A 19,997-nucleotide genomic window follows, 5' to 3' on the forward strand; every position below is an offset into this window, starting at 1 on the left:
ATGGATTCTTCAGCAAATCCAAACAATACTGAAAGTAACACAAAAGGAAACGAAGATGAGGGTAGGACTCGACCTATTGATAACAGTAAAGGGAAGAGAAAAAGCGATGTCGCTGATGATGGTGATAGTGCTAACCCTTGTAAGCCAAAGAAGAAGTTGCAAACAAGGTCTTGGGTTTGGGATCACTTCACGAGAAAAGATGGTGATGATGACCAATGCAAATGTCATTACTACAAGAGGTTCTTTGGATGTTCAACAAAATCAGGGACTTCAAACTTGAAGAAACATTTGGATTGCTGCAAGCATTACTCGGCATGGAAAGGACGCCAGTCTCAGAATGTTATTAATCAAGAGGGAAATCTACAAAGTGGAAAAGTTTCTAAGGAAGTTTTTAGAGAGGCTACGAATGAAATGCTTGTTTTGGGACAACTGCCACTTTCATTTGTTGAAAGTGTTGCTTGGAAACATATATGCAGCAAAGCTAATCTCTACAAGCCTCATTCAAGAAGAACAGCTACTAGAGATATTATTTTAATGAATGTGGCCAGAAAAGCATCTCTGAAGGATTTGGTTTCAGCTAATAAACGTAGAGTGTCTCTTACAACTGACATTTGGACTGCTCAAGCTACAGGTGCTAGCTACATGGTAATCACTGTGCATTTCATTGATGAGTATTGGCGTTTAAGAAAGTTTATCATTGGCTTTAAGTACATCGCAGATCACAAGGGAGCTACAATATCAAGGGTTCTACTTGAGTGTTTGACTGAATGGGGAATAGAGAGGATATTTACCATCACAGTTGACAATGCAACTGCCAATACTAGTGCACTCAGGAAGTTCCAGAGAGCTTTACAATCACAGAGAGCTGATTCTTTGGTGTTAAATGGAGATTTTATGCACATGAGGTGTTGTGCTCATATCATCAACTTGATTGTGAAAGAAGGTCTGCACAAATTGGGTAATCATGTGGAAGCCATCCGCAATGGAGTGCTATATGTGAGATCTTCTACTTCTAGATGTGACTCATTTGAGCAGAAAGTTGTGACAGGTAAGATGACAAGGGGGAGTTTGCCTTTGGATGTCAAAACAAGGTGGAATTCCACCTATTTGATGTTAACAAGAGCAATCAAGTTTAAGGTGGCATTTGACAAGATGGAGGCTGAAGACAAGTTGTACAATGACCACTTCTTGGAAGTAGTCGATGGGGAAAAGAGGATTGGACCGCCTACTACAATTGATTGGAGGGAAGTAGAGAGGTTAGTAAAGTTTCTTGGCTTATTCTACACTGCTACTTTGGTCGTTTCAGCGTCAAGTATTGTTTGCTCTTACAAGTGTTATGGTGAGATAGTCACCATAGAAAAAAATCTGCTGGGAATGACTCATAGTTATGATAAAGAGTTGAGGGAAAAAGCTGTTGAAATGAGGGAAAAATTCGACAAGTATTGGGATGGACAAAAGAATATCAATAGGATGTTGATAATTGCTAGTGTGTTTGATCCTAGACAGAAAATGGAATTTGCTAAAATGTGCTTTGAGAAACTTTATGGTGTAGACACTTCAGAAGCCAAGGAGATGTATAATTCTGTTTATGATGTCATGAAGGCTATGCTGAAGGAGTACACTGTCATTTTCAAGGGACCAAACACACAATCATCACAGTCTAATCCGCCTTCATCTACTGCTGCCAGAGATACTTTTGCATGTGAGTTAGCTGAAGATAGTAATGTTGAGTTTGAAAGGATGGACAGGTCATATAAAGAGATGGTTAATGAAATTAGGGTTACTGATCCTAAAGATGAGTTAGATATCTATCTGAAGGCAGAGGTAGAAAATCCTAAGACTCTTCCTGGAATGGAGTGGGATGTCTTGTCTTGGTGGAGACTCAATAGTCAGAAGTATCCAGTTTTATCAGAAATTGCAAGAGATGTACTTGCAATGCAAGTGTCATCTGTCGCATCTGAAAGTGCTTTTAGCACCAGTGGTCGTCTTTTGGAGCCAAGTAGAAGCTGCCTTACTCATTATATGGTAGAGACTTTGGTTTGCCTTGAGCAGTGGTTGAAAAGTGAAATCAAGCTGAGTGAAAACACTTTTCTAACAAATGCACAACTTCTTGCTGATATAGAATTACTTGATAAGCTTGAGAAAGGTAACTTTATCTATGTAGTTTACTAGTTTTAGTTTTAGATGTTGTTTGAAAACTCTCTTATGTTCTAACACAACTTGGGTGTTGATTGAATCTTTTTCAGAGTTTCAAACTGAAGTGAACTTGGACTAAAAGACTAATCAAGGAAACGACTACAAGGTAACTTCATCACTCCATTTTGTTTTCTTTTACTTCTGAACTTGGTTTATAGCTCAATGTTAATATACTAGACTCATGAATCAACGATCATTTCGTATTTGACTTTTACTTGGTTTATGGTTTAATGTTTACTTATGGTTTTTTATTTTTCAACTGAGCTTATTTGGTTTTGATGTAACAGGAACAAGTCATGAAGAATCTATCATGTTTGGATGTTGCTTTGGATTTGAACTTCTTTCTTTACTTTGAATGCTTTGGATTTGATTCTGAACGATGGTTTTATGTCTTGCTTTGGATTTGAACTTCTTTCTTCTATTTGGATGGTTTTATTTGGATGTTTTGAATCTTGCTTTTTGGTTGAACGTGTGAAACTTTTATTATGTCATGCTTTATTGATTTTACTTCAAGTTTTTTTTATTACAAATTTACAGGTTTTATGGTATATGTGGTTAGTATCAAGTATGTTCGGGTAGTTATGAACTAGTATCCAATAATATTCGGTTACTTTTCGGATTTTCAATGGAAGTACCAATACCTACCCAAACCCAAAATATACCGGACCGAACCCGAACCGAAGTTTTCAAATACCCGAACGGGGTCTAAAATTATAGTTCCGAAAAATCCGAACCCGAAAGAACCGATCCGAACCCGAACCGAATACCCAAACGCCCAGGACTACTAAGAATAGTTTTTTTATTGCATGAGTGAATGATTAGATAATTAAAAGTTATATTTAAATTAAACAATACAAAATCATTTGAGAAAATCGATGTGTCGCGCGGGTGATCGCCTAATCATATATATGAAAGAAGCTGAACTCTCCCAATTTTTCAACCACATCAGCATGAGAGAGAGCGACATATGGCATATAATTTCAGAAAACAATAAAATCATAATATCAACGAATCCACGTCTCCCGACTTTAGGGTTTCACATTTATGCCTTCGAATTTTAATGGAGTTTTACCTCTTCCTCTTCTCGTCCGTTTAACGTTCAATTACTAGAAAAAGCCATTGATTTAGTGTCAAATCAACAAAAGCATAGCGACGCAGAAAAAAGGACACGAGGATTAGTAAAAATCGAGCACTAACTATGGGAAGCATGTGGTGGCTGCAATGACGAGCGTGTGAAGTTGTTGTTTTTTTTTTTACAAAAAAAAAAGAAAGAAGGTAGTGCTGATATGCGGGTCATGGGAAGCTTTGCTTGGATGAATTTGCAGGCTCTCTCCTTTCCAACTTTGATTTTGTTTGGGCTCCCGGCTCAGAATATGTTCGAAATTCTAATGGAAAATAGTATGAATTTCTTTATTTGGTGGTTATTATTCATCCTATATTTGATGATATATGGTTTATGGAAAAGAGTATGAAAGGTTGAAATGTTTATTTCTGAAAAACATAGATTTTATTTTTCCACCAACATTATTTCGTTGCAACTTCCTTGATCATATATAGGTGCGTGACATCCTCACGAAAGTTTTACTTGACAACTTGGAAAGTGTAAGATTGTGAATGTACCTACGAAAGTCGATGGGGTTCAAGAAGCTGCAAAGATGGAGAAAATTACTTAAGGAGTTAACGTATTCTTTATCTCTATTTTTCTCTTCCTTTTTAATGATTCTTGAAAAGATGATATCTTTACTTGACCTTCCATAGAAAGGGGTTCCAAGTTTTTAGCTAAATTTCCTAAAAATCTATGATGTTAAATCTAAGGAGGCTGGTGTTGCACGTATGGTAGTTCATTAAGAGTTAATCTGATCATGTCTATTAAAACTTTACCATAGTTCTAAATAGGTATCTGATCACAGAGCCTGAGAAAGTGGCCCTTATAATGTTGTACTTAAGATTGAAGAGCCAAAGATTTCAAATTTGAGTTTTACTTTTACTTGAACCCTTATTTTTTTAACACTCTTTTAACAAAGGCATATCATATTACTTTAAGAGGAGCTTCATACTTCAGCATATATAATTCTGAGATGTTAGCAAGGAGTTACATAATCTCTATAGCTGACTTACGCTTCACCCAACCAATTATAAAACTCCACATGTCACTTATGACATCACCTCCATGGCTCCATCCATCCTTTGAGTTTCACAAAGGTACAAAACTCTTTTAGTTCCATTATCTTAAGTTTTAATGATTCAATAATTATAGAAAGCGAGAGGCCGTCTCCGTTAAGTAACCACACAATGAATCGGTTTCAAAAGCTATAATTCTTTTTAAACCGTAAGATAGTCTGTGCTTCATTCCTTTGTTGCTTCACAGAGTTCGTCTCCGTTAAGAAACCACACGATGAATGAGTTTCACAAGCTATAATTCTTTTTAAATCGTAAGATAGTTTACGCTTCATTCCTCTGTTGCTACACAATGGTTGTCTCCATTCTTTTTGTCGAATGCCTTCGTGTCCCAAATCGATGGTTTCTTTTCCAAACTTTTCTTATGTTAAACCTAAAATCCCTTTTACTCTTCCTAATTCCTTTTTGTTATTGTTTGTGTTTTGACAAATTGGAGATAAGTTGATTGAGAGTTGCCCGTGTCCTCATTGTCTTCTTTTTCTTTCTTTTCACCGGTACGTGTTCTTAGTATTAGTTAAATTACTCAGTTCTATTCGTAGTATTTCAGCTGGTTAAAATTTGTTGTCTCTCCAAGAGATGTCAAGAGAGATAATTCAACTTCGGTTGATTATAGGCTTATGTTAGCCAAGATTGCATCAAGGCATTTTCGCTATGGCGGTAGAGTACTCTGACTACAATGAAATCAAGACATTACAACAAGTCTAACACATAAGTCTCAAAGTAGCTAGATACACCAATCATTTCCAATAGACCAAGTGAAGGTCTCATGTGACGTCTTCACTATAACACGTTTTAATTCACATATATATGTAATATGTGTATCGGAGTGATCATAGGTATTATACGAGAACTGCATTCCTCAGTTGTAACCTCATCACCGACACATGATTCTTGATCATGTCCTCGGGAGTATGGACCACAAAATTTTGTAGAGATAGACTGCCTTCTCGCTATTTGATCAATCGCTTTGCTTCTTTGTATTTTCTATACTGGTTTGGTATTATATTCACTTCAGGGGTTCATTTTTATCTTGTACCAAATCGTCTTCAACCATTATCATTTAATGACTAGAATTTGATGATTTGGTGCAAGAATGTGATTTGCTTTCATGTTTTTTATAACTTTTTAGCATGGGATCACATATATGGTTATGCATAAAGCTTAATTTTGTTAACTCCAATTTTCATTACGAATTAAATATTTACATTCTTATGAAAAACACGTGAAAATTAATTTTAACTTACAATTCTTTTTTTCTTTATCTTTTCATCTTTCAATTCGGTAATCATAATAAGAACTTATAAAAAGAGGAATGTACGCGGAAGGATGCAAACAAACTAAAAAGAAGAATCAACGAACAACTACAAGCATATTAGCACCGCTAAAATATAGTATATCGAAAGAAATGAACTCAACCATCCCAATACAACTATAGTATTGTAGTTCAGGCATATCCCATTCATATAAGAAGAAAGAGCTTTAAGGGATCATACTACGTGCGTAGAAGCTTTAAGCCTTTAGATCAGTGAAATCTCGATGTTAGGCGTAATGAATATTTTTCTAGAACCCATAAATAACTAAAAGAAATCAAAACATATATCCTTTTGTTATCACCATGTCTAAAAACAAAAACATGTAACATAATCTTTTTTTAACAATTTTTAAAAAACAACCCACGCGTAGCGTGGCTGTTCACCTAGTACACATAATTTTCCCAATTCATGAACATTGGAACTTGTGAGGCTCCAGCTGTCTTAAGTTCAGTAATCACATCCATGTACAGAAATCAAAGTCATTATATCAGTATTATGTCAGAGGATCATTCATAACATTAAGGATACGTATAGTATAATAAAAAAACTTAACAAATTGATTTCTTACTTGTAGACAACAATAATTTTTAGGAGAAGAGAAAGAAGATCAAAAGACTTCGCAACACCCTTGGCAACTTTGGATAGCAGCAAGTAAGAAAATGGGCCAAACATAAGACTTTTAAAATAGCAAAGAAAACAAAACTACCTTTCATAATGCTTGCTCCATCATAGCCTTGTCCTCTCACCGTTTTCAAGCTCAACCCGTATTTAGCAAACAAATCATCAATAGCAGACTTCACGGATGCAGATGACGTTTCTTTTACATGAACTACTTCAATAAACCTTTCTTTCACTGTTCCACTCTTATCAACAAATCGAAATACGACTGCCATTTGTTCTTTATGAGAAATATCAACAGACTCATCAACCAAAAACAGCCATGATCAATTTTTTCAATAACAGATTTCACTACTTCTTTAGTAAAAAATTTCACAATCTCTTTTTGAATCTTTGGAGAAATCATCATGTTATTTTTTTGGAGCATTATTCAAAATAACTTTACCTGTAGCATCATTTTGTTCTCCTGTGTATTTCACGAGTTCTAAGAAATTTCCTTTATTGGCAGACTCTTCTGACTCATCATGACCATGAAAAGCTATCCCTTGTCGCAACAAATATCTAGAAGCATCAATCGAAGTATTTAAAGGAATGTGATACTCTCTCTTCATCACATCATCCTGCTTAAACAACGCATGCACAATAGATTGACCTTGATTCATCAAATTAACACATTTCTCAATAGCATAATTATGAGAACTGTTGGGTTTACCCACATGGGTGCCTAATCTCTCATGCTTAATTATTCCATCTACAAAACCCTTCTTTCACAAACACATTACTCCCACCTTGCTTTCGTACGTCATCGTTAAATAAGTAGCAACATAAACAAAAAGCTCTCCTTTGATCTGCTATACTCAAGCTAATAACCATATTTTTCAAACCAAGCAGGGTCAAATCGCCTCAGAGCATTACTCATCATTGTTTTCTTAAACGTATGACCATAAGGTTGACATGAACTTCTTTCAAGATATTTGTGTCTTACCTCGTCTCGTTGATCTCGATGATAGTTCACTATCTCTTTTTTTTAGCAGGATTCGATGGCAAATCATTGATATTGATGTTGGATGTTGAAGGAATTATTTTATGTAGGTCAAATTAATCTTAAGACTACTCTCTCAAATAAAGAGGTCACTGGCAGCACTTAGGGATCGAATTCACAAAGTTCTCGGATCACGCAATAGACTATTGATTATCGAATTAAGTTAAGTAAAATAGTAAAGAAAATAAAAAGAAACAAAAGCAAGCAATAGCTGATTGGATGGAAGTAAAATAAGATAATAAAAGGGTCATGCTTAGGGTATTCTAAGGAAACAGATGATAGTAGATCTAGAAATAGCTAGGATGTGATCGAACCGTTCTTAAACTCAAATCGTAATTACAGAATAACCGGTGGTTTGTTGTGCTACTCACTATGCCTAATGCTAAAGATCCCTATCGTTGGCTTGGTGAATCTATATATTAAGACATGCATGATAAATGAGTTTGATAAGTTCACCTAAGTAGAAAGGTCAATTCTTATTACACATCTATAAACATGGCTCATCAAATAGTAGTTCTCGTAATAGATACCTGTTTGGGCATACCTATTATTTAAGATCAAGTTCTAGGTGGCCAATCTAAAACTAGCATTAAGAAAACCAAAGATGAAGAATCCTACAGATATCCTAACAGGTGGCAGTCTACTAAATCATCTATAACCCTAATGAGAAACCTGAAACCTAACAAGAGAACTACTCAAGCATGAAGATTATAACAATCAACATGATTGATGAAGAAATCAAAGAAGAAAACAAGAAGAGATTAAAGTTTAGAAAGATCTTCTCTTAAGAGTCTCCACTAGGTTTTTCTCCCAAGAACAGAAATATAATAATTGTTAGGTCTAAACAATGACCTTAGAATCTATATATATATATATATAGATTTCTAAAACATGATGGGCCTTCTTTAAAATTAAGAAAAGGTTCTGTGCCGAATCTGCAAAACTTCGGCCTAGAGAAGTCCATAACGCTTTCAAGTTTACAAAAGTGCAAATTTGCTCTAGAAGACTTTCTTATTTGCATTATTAGTCCCTGAACATTTATTAGGTCATATATATAGTTTTAGAGGTCATTGTTTAGACCTATCAAGCTTGTTATCAAGTTTTCTTTCAGAGACATAAGCTATTGATCCCCTGTTTTCAGAGATTCATTCAGATTCCAATACAGTGAAGAGATCCTTTCTAACTCTTTTCTTTATTGTTGTGCTCATGCTTTCTTATTCAATTATGTTGCTTGTTTCAATCTCCATGTTTGAGTAGTTTGCTTGTTAGGGTTAGGGTTTCTCATTAGGGATTCATATGGTTTAGTAGATCGCCTCTTTGCTAGGTTATATGTAGAATTCTTCATCTTTAATTGTTCTTAATGCTAATTCTAGAGTAATTAACTATAACTTCAATCTAGACAATAGATATACCCGCCATAGGTATCTGTAGTTGGATCTATTATTTGATGAGCTTGGTTTATAGGTGTGTAATAAGAATCGGCCTATTTACTAAGGTGAACTGAATTGAAGTCGTTTATAATGCATGTCTAAGTATAAGATTTGTCGGCTTCTCTGGTTATTCTTAGCTATAGGCATAGGGAGTTTCGCGGAACGCCACCGGTTATTCCAAAATTAGAGTTAGAGTTTAAGAATGGTTCGATAACAACCTAGCTATCATTAGATATACGAACCAATAGTTTCCTGAGAATACCTTAAACCTAACTCTTAATTATATTGTTTCACAACCTCCAATCTGCTGGTTATTTACTTTGTTTTCTTTTTATTTTACTCATTCTCTTCTAGCTTAATCTTGACACTCTACTCATTGTGTGAACAAAAGAACTTTGTGGAAATCCGACCCTTATTACAAGAAAACAGGCAAAAAACGACTACGAAAAGCGACAACATGTATAGTCGTCTTATTTTGCGACAATGTGGCGACAGTTTAACGACTACAATACGACAACAAGAAATTTTGTCGTGAAGTAGTCATCAATTTACGACTAACTAGCTTAGTTAGACGATAGTCGTTATTAAACAACTATTTAACGATTACATTTCTGAAGTGAGAAGTTAGTCGTCACGTAGTCGGTAATTGACGACTACGTTTCCGACTACATTAGTTAGTCGTCTATTTGGCGACTATTTGACGACTACGTCGCAACCGAGTCGCAAACGAGTCGCATGAAGTAGTTGAAAACGTGTTTCGCATTGCTAAGTAGGTACACACCTAACTTGTTAGCGACTACAACATGTAGTCGTAAATAAGTCATAAAAATTCGTCTATAGATTAAAAGTTCACGACACTTTTCTTTCACCAACAAATCAAAACAACAACAACATCAAAGAAAAAAAAACGATTTAAAAGAAAAAATATAAGTTTATTTTATTGTATAATGGCGGGAAACTACAATTATGGCGGTAGTGGCGGTTTTTTATCGAGATTGGATGTACAAGAGATTTGATGAAGTGACGGGAAATTTGACAGCCGAATACGTCGCAGGAGTTGAGCAATTCATGACATTTGCTAATAGTCAGCCTATAGTACAGAGTAGTCAAGGTAAATTTCATTGTCCTTGTGGTGTATGCAAGAATGAAAAACACATCATCTCGGGCAGAAGAGTTAGTAGTCATTTGTTTAGTGAAGGATTTATGCCTGATTATTATGTTTGGTATAAGCATGGAGAAGAAATGAATATGGATATAGGAACGAGTTCCATGGATAGGACGTATTTTAGTTCGAATCATGAAGAAGTGGGTAATGTTGTAGAAGATCCATATGTGGATATGGTGAACGATGCATTTAATTTTAACGTGGGGTATGATGATAACTATCATCATGATGATAGTTATCAGAATGTGGAAGAACCGGTCTATAACCATTTAAATAAGTTCTACGACTTGTTAGAAGGTGCAAATAATCCATTGTACGATGGTTGTCGTGAAGAGCAGTCGCAGTTATCCTTAGCATCTCGACTCATGCACAACAAGGCAGAGTATAATATGAGTGAAAAGTTGGTGGACTCCATTTGCGAAATGTTTACAGATTTTTTACCAGAAGGAAACCAGGCTACAACTTCACATTACCAGATCGAGAAGTTGATGCGTAATTTAGGACTTCCATATCATACGATTGATGTTTGTCAGAACAATTGTATGCTATTTTGGAAAGAAGACGAAAAAGAAGATCAATGTCGATTTTGTGGCGCACAAAGATGGAAGCCTAAGGACGACCGTCGAAGAACCAAAGTACCATATAGTCGTATGTGGTATCTACCTATTGGAGACCGGTTGAAGAGAATGTATCAGAGCCATAAGACAGCTGCGGTAATGCGATGGCATGCTGAGCACCAATCAAAGGAGGGAGAAATGAATAATCCTTTAGATGCAGCGGAGTGGAGATATTTCCAAGAGTTACATCCCCGGTTTGCCGAAGAACCCCGTAACGTTTATCTCGGGTTGTGTACTGATGGGTTCAATCCATTTGGCATGTCTCGTAATCATTCGTTGTGGCCTGTGATCCTGAATCCATATAATTTACCCCCTGGTATGTGCATGAATATAGAGTACTTATTTCTTACCATTCTGAATTCTGGACCAAATCATTCTCGAGCTAGTCTTGATGTGTTCCTCCAACCTCTTATTGAGGAGTTAAAAGAGTTGTTGTCTACTGGAGTTGATGCTTACAGTTTTTCATTAAGTTAGAATTTTAATCTAAAAGTTGTACTACTGTGGACGATTAGCGACTTTCCGGCGTATAGCATGTTATCAGGATGGACTACTCATGATAAATTGTCTTGTCCAGTTTGCATGGAAAGTACAAAGTCTTTTTATCTTCCCAATGGACGGAAGACATGCTGGTTTGATTGTCACCGTAGATTTTTTCTTCATGGTCATCCATCCCGTAGGAACAGAAAAGACTTTTTGAAAGGAAGAGATGCGTCTAGCGAGTATCCACCCGAGTCTTTGACAAGGGAGCAAGTTTATTACGAGCGGTTGGCTAGTGTAAATCCACCAAAACAAGGATGTTGGTGGGAACGGTCATGAAAAGAAGATGCGTGGCTATGGGAAGGAACATAATTGGCACAAGGAAAGCATCTTGTTATCATGTCAAGATTGGATATTGAGAAATTTTGTTCTCGGCCAGGCTTACATATTGATAGTAAAGGTAAAGCTCCATTTTCAGCGTATTCATTGATAGATGAAGTCAAACAAAGTTTATTTCAATGTGTGAAACATGATGTTAGATTTCCATATGGTTATTCTAGCGATTTGGCTAGTTGTGTAGATCTGGAGAATGGAAAGTTTTCAGGCATGAAGAGTCATGATTGTCATGTTTTTATGGAGCGACTACTTCCATTTATCTTTGTTGAACTCCTTGACCGGAATATCCACCTTGCCTTATCAGGTACAATACTTACTATTTTATTTGCCATCATTTTTTTATCTAATTATTTAACTTGCACATATATTTCAGGAATTGGAGCATTTTTCCGGGACCTATGTTTGAGAACTTTACAGACAAGTCGCATTCAAATTCTCAAACAGAACATAGTTTTAATCATTTGTAACTTGGAAAAGATTTTTCCACCATCATTTTTTGATGTTATGGAACACTTACCTATCTATCTCCCATACGAAGCTGAATTGGGTGGCCCTATCCAGTATAGGTGGATGTACCCATTTGAGAGGTTTTTCAAAAAGTTGAAAGGAAAAGCAAAGAACAAAAGATATGCTGTAGGCTCAATTTTTGAGTCATATATCAATGACGAGATTGCTTACTTTTCAGAGCACTACTTTACCGATCATATACAAACCAAATCAAGGTAAATACATTTATTTATTTAACTATTTTCTATACTTCGATCTTCATTCAATTACATGAATCAGGTTAACAAGGTTCGATGAAGGTGAAGTTCCTATATATCATGTCCCTGGAGTACCTAACATATTTATGCACGTCGGCCGTCCAAGTGGTGAAATGCATGTAGAATGGCTTTCAGAGAAAGACTACCAAAGCGCACATGCATATGTTTTAAAAAATTGTGACTATTTAAAACCATTTGAGAGGTATTTTTAATCACTATTCGTTTGTAAATTTTCACTAAGATCACTTTGATTTATTTTTCTTTGTTTGTAAATATTGTATGTTCGAGGATTGTCTTTCTGCGAAATATTCATGCTTGCCAGAAAAAGAACTCTACGCGAGAAGAGCTGAAGAATATCATCTATGGGTTAAAGAATATGTAAGTCTACATCAATTTCTTGCATTCGAAAAGTGAGAATCATATTTATATGTATTAATATTATTTATCTATTATCTAGGTAACATATTGGAACACTACTTCTTCATGTCCTATTTGGATTCAAGAAATTGTGCAAGGACCTTTGAACAAGGTCAAAACTTGGCCAATGTATTTCACAAGAGGTTATATGTTTCATACGCAAAATCACGGCGCTGGACGAAAGACATGTAACTATGAGGTGTGTGTTAAAGGTGAAAATTACGCTGATTCATCTGATGAAGCAGATTTCTACGGTACCTTCACTGAGATCATAGAACTCGAGTATGAGGGCATCGTCAATTTGAGGATCACACTTTTTAAGTGTAAGTGGTATGACTCAAAGATTGGGAGAGGCACTCGCGAAGCCACAGAGGCGTTGTAGACGTTCTATCTACGAGGAAATAAAATAAATACGAGCCATTTATTCTTGGTACGTAATTTTGAAGAGGTCAAATATGTTTCTCTGTTAATTATTAATACTCTTATTTGATATATGTATAACTTGTGTATACAGGATCTCAAGCAGATCTGGTTTGTTATATTCCGTATCCATATACAAAGAAACCAAAGAACATTTGGCTCAATGTTTTAAAAGTCAATCCGAGGGGAAACATTTCTGGAGAATATGAAAATAATGATCCGACTCTTTTGCAAACAGAAAATGATGATGTTGTTTTACTCACTACAATTGAAGATCTTGTACTAGAAAATCCGGTGGAAGGCTTAAACCCAATAATCCTTGATTACAATGTTGGGGATGCTGAACCAGAAGACGAATTCCGATGTAATTTATCGTCCTCGGACGAAGATGAAGTAGAATATGAAGAGTAATAAATGTGTGAAGTATATGTTTAATTATTTGATAAAACATTTGAATGAATTTTGTTTTATAATATATCATTGAACATTTAATTTGTTCATGAATATTTCCTATGTAAAATTATTTCTATTTTAAAAGTATAAGGTGACTATTATGCTACTACTTGGCGACTAAATTATAATTTGGTGGGCTTCCAAATTACGAAGTCCAAAACCAATAGAGATGTGACAATAATGCGACTACTCAACGACTATCCTTTGCTTTGTTGGGTTTCTAAATATCGAAACCCAAACCCAATAAAAACAGTGACACTTATGCGATTAATAAACGATTACAGCTTAATTTGTTGGGCTACCATATATCAAAGCCCAAATCCAATATACTATATGACAAAAATGCGACTATTAAATCACTACGTTTTAAATTGTTGGGCTTCTAAATATCGAAGCCCAAACCCAAATCATTTAGGTGAAAGATTTGCGACTACTCTGCGACTATAGACGAAGTTGTTGGGCTTCTAAATCTCGAAGCCCAAACCTAATAAAAACGGTGACAGATTTGCTACTCTTTTGCGACTACAGACGAAGTTGTTGGGCTTTTGAATTTCGAGGCCCAAACCCAAATCATTTAGTGACAATAATACGACTACAATGCGACTACTACAGTGTTAAAAACCCTAAATCGAATCATTTCTCATTCCTAACACTTAGCCAAAATATCGAATCAAATCGATCTCTCTTCTTCTTCTTCTTCCTCTGAAACCCTAATCTTCTTCGATCTGTTCTTCTTCTTCTTCATTCTTCTTCAATCTTCTTCTATCTTCTTCCTCTCTCAATCTCTTGATCTCTCGATCTCTCGATCTTCTTCTTCTTGTTCGATCTCTCGATCTTCTTCTTCTTCAATCTCTATTCTTCTTCTTTGATCTTCTTCCTCTTCTTCATCTCTTTGATCTGCCACTTCTTCATCTTCACTTAATCGATCTCTAGGGATCTCTCTTCTTTCAAGCAGATCTCTCCGTCGATCTAATAACGCTGGTCGAGGTGGCTCCCAAAAGCGGAAGACGACGCCTAATGTTACTCAGAGAGACGGCGGTTCAACGACCCCAAGACCTTGGGATCTCCCTCATCAATACAACTTCACTCTGGCGCCGGCGGTTCAAGTTCCAGCGACGCAGCCGGCTCAAGCTGATGTTCGTTTGACGTCAGCCCCCCCCCCCCCCCCACGTACCCGACTATCCACTACCGCTACAACTCTTCCAGAACTCCACCACTCAACCTCAGCGTGGTGGTGCTCCGCCTCGATCTGAAGAGGTCCACTTCAATCCATCGCCGGAAGAGCCTGCTCAGCAAGATCCTCAGTCGCCGGATACTGACAATCTAGCTCACAGCCACCCTTTGTCTCAAGGGAACAACTTCCAAGAGGAAGCTCCTGGGACGTTGCCTGAGCTACAAGAAGACTCGGCGGTGGCTCTGCAAGATATTCTCTCAGTGCCAAACATGGAGCAGTGGACTTGTGTATTGTCTCCGATTCCCAGGCCAAAAACCGAGTGGTAAGTTCTCTTCCTCTAATTTGTTTTCGTGTTATCTGCATTTGTAGTGTGTAACCAGTAGACTTGTGAATCCTGAAACATAGTTGTGAATGATGGGTTTTGTTGGATGTTTGTTTTGTTTGCGTAACATAGTAGATTTGTGAATACTCTTGTGTGCTCTTGTGAATACTCGTGTGTCCTTGTTCAGTTCTATACTTGTGAATCGTGTTCTCTTGTTAATCGAGTCTCTTGTTAATCGTGTTCTCTTGATGCTCTATTGATGAAGTTGACTTTGATGTCTTTTAATTGTGTTCTGTTGCTACTCATGCTCTTGTTATGTTCTATAGTATGTTCTCTTCTTAATTGTGTTTTGTTGCTACTCATGCTCTATTGTTGAACATAGTTGACTTTTGAACTTCGCATGTTTTAGGATTAGACATTTATTATCTGCCTTAGTTTTATACTGTTGTGTGCTCTTGTTCAGTTCTATAGTGTGTGTTCTGTTGTGAATCTGCCTCAGTTATACCTGTGTAGTGTGTAACATAGTAGACTTGTGAATCTGCCTCAGTTCTATAGTCTGTTCTCATAACTTTTATTGTGTTTTGATTTTTTAACATGTTTACTTCTTTCATTGTTGCATGTGCTTGGAGGTTTACTCGCGACAGAGGATCTAAACTGGTTAGAAAGATCACAAGGATTTTTAATCAAAAGTTCAATGCTCTCTACTATAATTGGTCATGTGTGCCTTTGGCTAAAAGAGAGAGACTGTTTTTAGAGTTCGCGGTAAGCTTCCTGTATATCTGCTCCTGTTCAGTCATTGTTTTTAGAGTTTTATAGTCTGCTCAAGTTCAGTTCACTAACTTCTTCCTTTTTTGTAGAAAACTCACCACTGGGATCCATTAATCACAAGGACAGTCCAATATTACTTCAATGAGATCGTCAAGAGGCGCTTGAAGGATATGGTTAGCACCGCAAGGAGAACTCGAGAGCAGCCTCCATGGATTGGAGAAACTCTGTGGGGAACAATGTGTGCTTACAAGGACACAGAAGAAGCATAGAAAAAGAGTCAGACCTATTTCAAAGCTCGTCTCTCTGACCCTAACGGTCTCGGTCCACACATCCACTACTCTGGGCCAAAGTCTTATCAAGAATTCCAAGATAAATTGGTAAGTGTTTCTGCAAAATCTCATGTCTTTTAGTGACATTCAAATCATAAGTTAGAGTTTTATTGTGTGTGATGTTTAGTTCAAGCTGTGAGTTGACTTGTGAGGATATTGATCTATGTTTGCAGGAAGAGAAATTGGGAAGACCGGTCCATCTTGGTGAGGTGTTCATCCAAACACACACTAAGTCGGATGGCACTTATGTTGATCGGAAGGCGGAGAAGATTGCTCTAACTTATGAGCAGAATGTGAGAGATAAGCTGTTTGAACTGGAGGCTGCAGCTTCTGCTGTCTCTGATGGCACTTCACGACCTCGGGATCTCACAGTAGATGAGTATACAGCCATCTTTCTCGAGGTAAGATGTTGTAGTCTAATTCAGAGTCTTAGAGTCCATTGATACGTTTAGTCACTAATTGTCTTCCTCTCTATTTCTTGCAGTCCACGGATAGGGATTCAAGAGGCAATCCTTATGGACTTGGATGTCTGAAAGACACTCTAGGCAGTACCAACCGTCAACCGCCAACTCGCTGGAGACTCAGCATCCTTTCAAGCCTTAGAAGAACGGCTGCAGGAAGCTCAACGGAAAATTGAAGAGCATGATGCATATAATGAGAAGCGGGATGCGGAGATTGCTGCCCGAGAAGCTGAGTCAGCCCGAGTCATAGCTGAGCAAAAGGACAAGCTCGAACACTTGTCCTTAGTCGAGAAGTATCTCCGCCAAACCGATCCGCAATTCTTGGAATTCATGGCCACTCACTCTTCCACATCCACTGAGCGTCTCCCAAGTACCCCACCTAATACTCCATAGATTTAACTTTCCAAACACTATACTTGAACTTATGTTTATTTGAAATAAGTTGTTTGTTTAAGAACAAGATACTTTTATGTGTATTTGAACTTGATTTTCAAAATATGTATATCTTTTCATAATTTATAGCATTTCGAATAACAAACAACAACAAACCATAACACTAAACAAAAAACAAGAAACCCAACAATTGATGACCAAATTCTTATTCGGACAAAACCAGAAGTCGCAAAGAAGTCGTGAATAAGTAGCAAATTAGACGCGTCGTAGTCGTAAAATAGTCACCAAAATTACCGACTATTTTAAGACAAACCAAATTAGTCATAACCTAATCGTCAAACAGACGTATAATAGTCGTATTCATTTATACGACTATTATATGACAAAGTATATCATATCCTTAGTATTTTACATTTAATCGTTTAATAGTCGGCATATTGTCGTAAAATATTTTACGACAATTTTGCGATTACCTGAAAGATACCCAGGGTTCATTATATTTAATTGGAAATTAGTCGTAACATTGTCGGAAGAATTTAACGACTATAGGACGACTATATGTTTCACACGCTTTGTACAGTGTTATTAATCGTGAAATTGTCGCCAAATAGTCGCCAATATAATACGACTACTCAACGACTAATTTATATTGTATGGTCGGTTGTCGTAAAGTAGTCGTAAATCGACGACTAATTGACGACAACTGGACTTAGCGACTATGGTATAACAACTACTGTCATTAGTCGTGGATTAGTCGTAATTTCAGATTTGACGACTACTAAGCGAGTACTTATTCAACTTTCGTCGTGGATTAGTCATAATTTCAGACTTGTATTCTACATTCAAAGAAGTAATCTCTAAACCCTTTTAAGTTTTATTCAACTTTTAGTTATGGTTTACTCAACCCAACTTTTGATTAGCTCCTTTGCCATGAGCGAGTAGATCTCTAGTTGGGTTTGAGGGGGTTTCAAAGGGGAATTCATGGGGACTAATAGATCAAAAGTCTAGGTAGGCGGTTTCTATGTTTTTTTTTATCGTTTACACTATTCTTTTAGTTGAGTTTGATCTTAATGCTTGTATGTCCGGAACGCCACCTAGTACTTGACCTTAGGTATTTCATTCTTTGGCAAAATCTCGTTTGAATGCTTGAACTAACTCAACCGAATAAAGAACTATTACTGTTGCACACCCGCCGAGTGATACGGACTAATGGGCTAGAATCAAATTTGAACTAAATGATTTGATCTGGTATTTTGAAACCATGTTAGCACTTACTAACTGATAGGGCAACTGAGTATGCAAGATATTAGTGATAATAGCCGGCTTTCACCTACTAATCGTTAGGGTTAGCTGGTCTTGATAGAGTTTCGTATGTCCGAGAATTTGGAAGTAAACAAAGATAACCATGTTATCACCTAGATTGAGATCTATACTTTATTTATTGAACCGTGACATCTGGAGAAACCCCAGATGACCTAACGCTTTCTCTCTTATTGCTTACCGTTTAGTTTAGTTATTTGTCTCTTAGTTTGGTTACTCATAGCATACAACAACCCCTCTCTTTATTTTGGTTCTAGCTTCACTCTCTTCTTAAGGATTTCTCTGAACTACTTCTCTCCTTGTGGATTCGATCCTAAAACACTACTCCGATATACTGTGCACTTGCAGTAGTCGTGTGGTCTTTCAAGTAAAATACTGAGGCGAAATAAAACACGCATCAAGAGCAGAACGCAGAAGAAGTTGGTGTCGAGCGACACCCCTTGGGTGTCAATCGACACCAACCACAAATTCTTGCAGTTATACCTCCAGCAGTGGAACCACGTCGTACTCTTGGGAATTTCAACAGGCCCGACCTGTTCTATGCCAATAGGTCACCGATCGTACCCCCATCCTTCCAGAGGAACGACTATGAGCTGAAGTCTGGCTACTTTGCTTTAGTTGGCCAACATCCTTTCCATGGCTTATCTCACGATAAGAATGGACCACATTGAACGTTTTGAGAACCTCGTTCTGAGCATCAAGACTAATAGAGTCTCAGAGGACTACCTACTCTGCAAGCTCTTCCCTTACTCATTTGCTGGGGAAGCTGCTTCTTGCCTGAAGCAATTGAAAGCAGTTTCACTCAAGACTTGGAGAAGCATCAAGATAGCTTTCTTGAATAACTTCTATGATGATGCTAACTCTGAGGAGCTGAGAAATAAGCTGCCTACCTTCACCCAAGGTCCAACTGAAGCTTTCAAGGCCGCTTGGTGATATGAGTCAAATTACCCTAATGACTACTCTTTCAAATAAAGAGGTCGGTTATAGCACTTAGGGATCGAATTCAACAAAGTTCTCAGATCACACAATAGATTAACAGTTTCGAATAAAGCTAAACAGAAAATATTATAAAAATAAAAGACAAGAAAGCAATAAAAGAGATTGGTTGTAGATTCGGATGATTAAGACGTTGGGTTTAGGAAAATGCTCAAGAAATATCAGAATATTATATTAGGATTATTAACGAACCATTTTTGAACTCAAATCACTAATATTGAGTAACCGGTGGCGTTCCGCGAAACTCACTATGCTTAATAGTATTGATCCCAACTCTCTTGTAAATCCTTAGAACTAAGCAAGCATTATAATCAAGTTTGATAAGTTCACCTAAGTAATTAACGCTAGCCCGCATCTAAATACTAGGCTCATCTAAGATAGTTCCAGTAATAGATACCTATGGCGGGTATACCTATTATCCTACAATCAAGTTCTAGTTACTTACTCTAGAACTAGCATTAAGAACAATCAAAGATGAAGAATTCTAAATATATTATCCTAACAGGGTTTTTGGTCTACTAATTCATCTAAATCCGTAATTGAGAATCCCCAAACCTAACAAGAGAACTACTCAGACATGATTATCAAAGAACAAAACATGTTTGAATAAGAAATCATTGTAAGAAACAATAAGAGAATAGAGTTAAGAAAGATCTTCTCTAAAGGGAGTCTACAAAAGGTTTTTCTCCCAAGAATAAAAGAGATAATAAGTGTTAGGTCTAAACAAGGACCTTTAAAACTATATATA

At 36.8% G+C, this 19,997-nt stretch overlaps 1 protein-coding gene and 4 pseudogenes across 5 annotated transcripts; 4 read left to right on the forward strand and 1 right to left on the reverse strand.

The window, feature by feature from the left end:
* AT1G42705 lies at window positions 1–2,172 on the forward strand (annotated as a pseudogene; the record flags this gene model as incomplete). The annotated part of the gene is made up of 1 exon: window positions 1–2,172.
* A 4,079-nt stretch (window positions 2,173–6,251) lies between these two features.
* AT1G42710 (General transcription factor 2-related zinc finger protein) lies at window positions 6,252–7,227 on the reverse strand (the record flags this gene model as incomplete). Its single annotated transcript, NM_103454.1, has 4 exons — window positions 6,252–6,322; window positions 6,394–6,585; window positions 6,751–7,056; window positions 7,176–7,227. 4 exons carry the CDS (start codon window positions 7,225–7,227, stop codon window positions 6,252–6,254), a joined length of 621 nt encoding a protein of 206 aa, NP_174994.1.
* Window positions 7,228–9,724: 2,497 nt separating this feature from the next.
* Window positions 9,725–13,447, forward strand: AT1G42718 (annotated as a pseudogene; the record flags this gene model as incomplete). Its single annotated transcript has 1 exon — window positions 9,725–13,447.
* Window positions 13,448–14,458: 1,011 nt separating this feature from the next.
* Window positions 14,459–16,933, forward strand: AT1G42727 (annotated as a pseudogene; the record flags this gene model as incomplete). The annotated part of the gene is made up of 1 exon: window positions 14,459–16,933.
* Window positions 16,934–18,720: 1,787 nt separating this feature from the next.
* On the forward strand, window positions 18,721–19,204 carry AT1G42736 (annotated as a pseudogene; the record flags this gene model as incomplete). Its single annotated transcript has 1 exon — window positions 18,721–19,204.
* Between the last annotated feature and the right edge of the window lie 793 nt (window positions 19,205–19,997).

The sequence above is a fragment of the Arabidopsis thaliana genome (assembly GCF_000001735.4).
Source record: "Arabidopsis thaliana chromosome 1 sequence".
Taxonomy (NCBI): Eukaryota; Viridiplantae; Streptophyta; class Magnoliopsida; order Brassicales; family Brassicaceae; genus Arabidopsis; species Arabidopsis thaliana.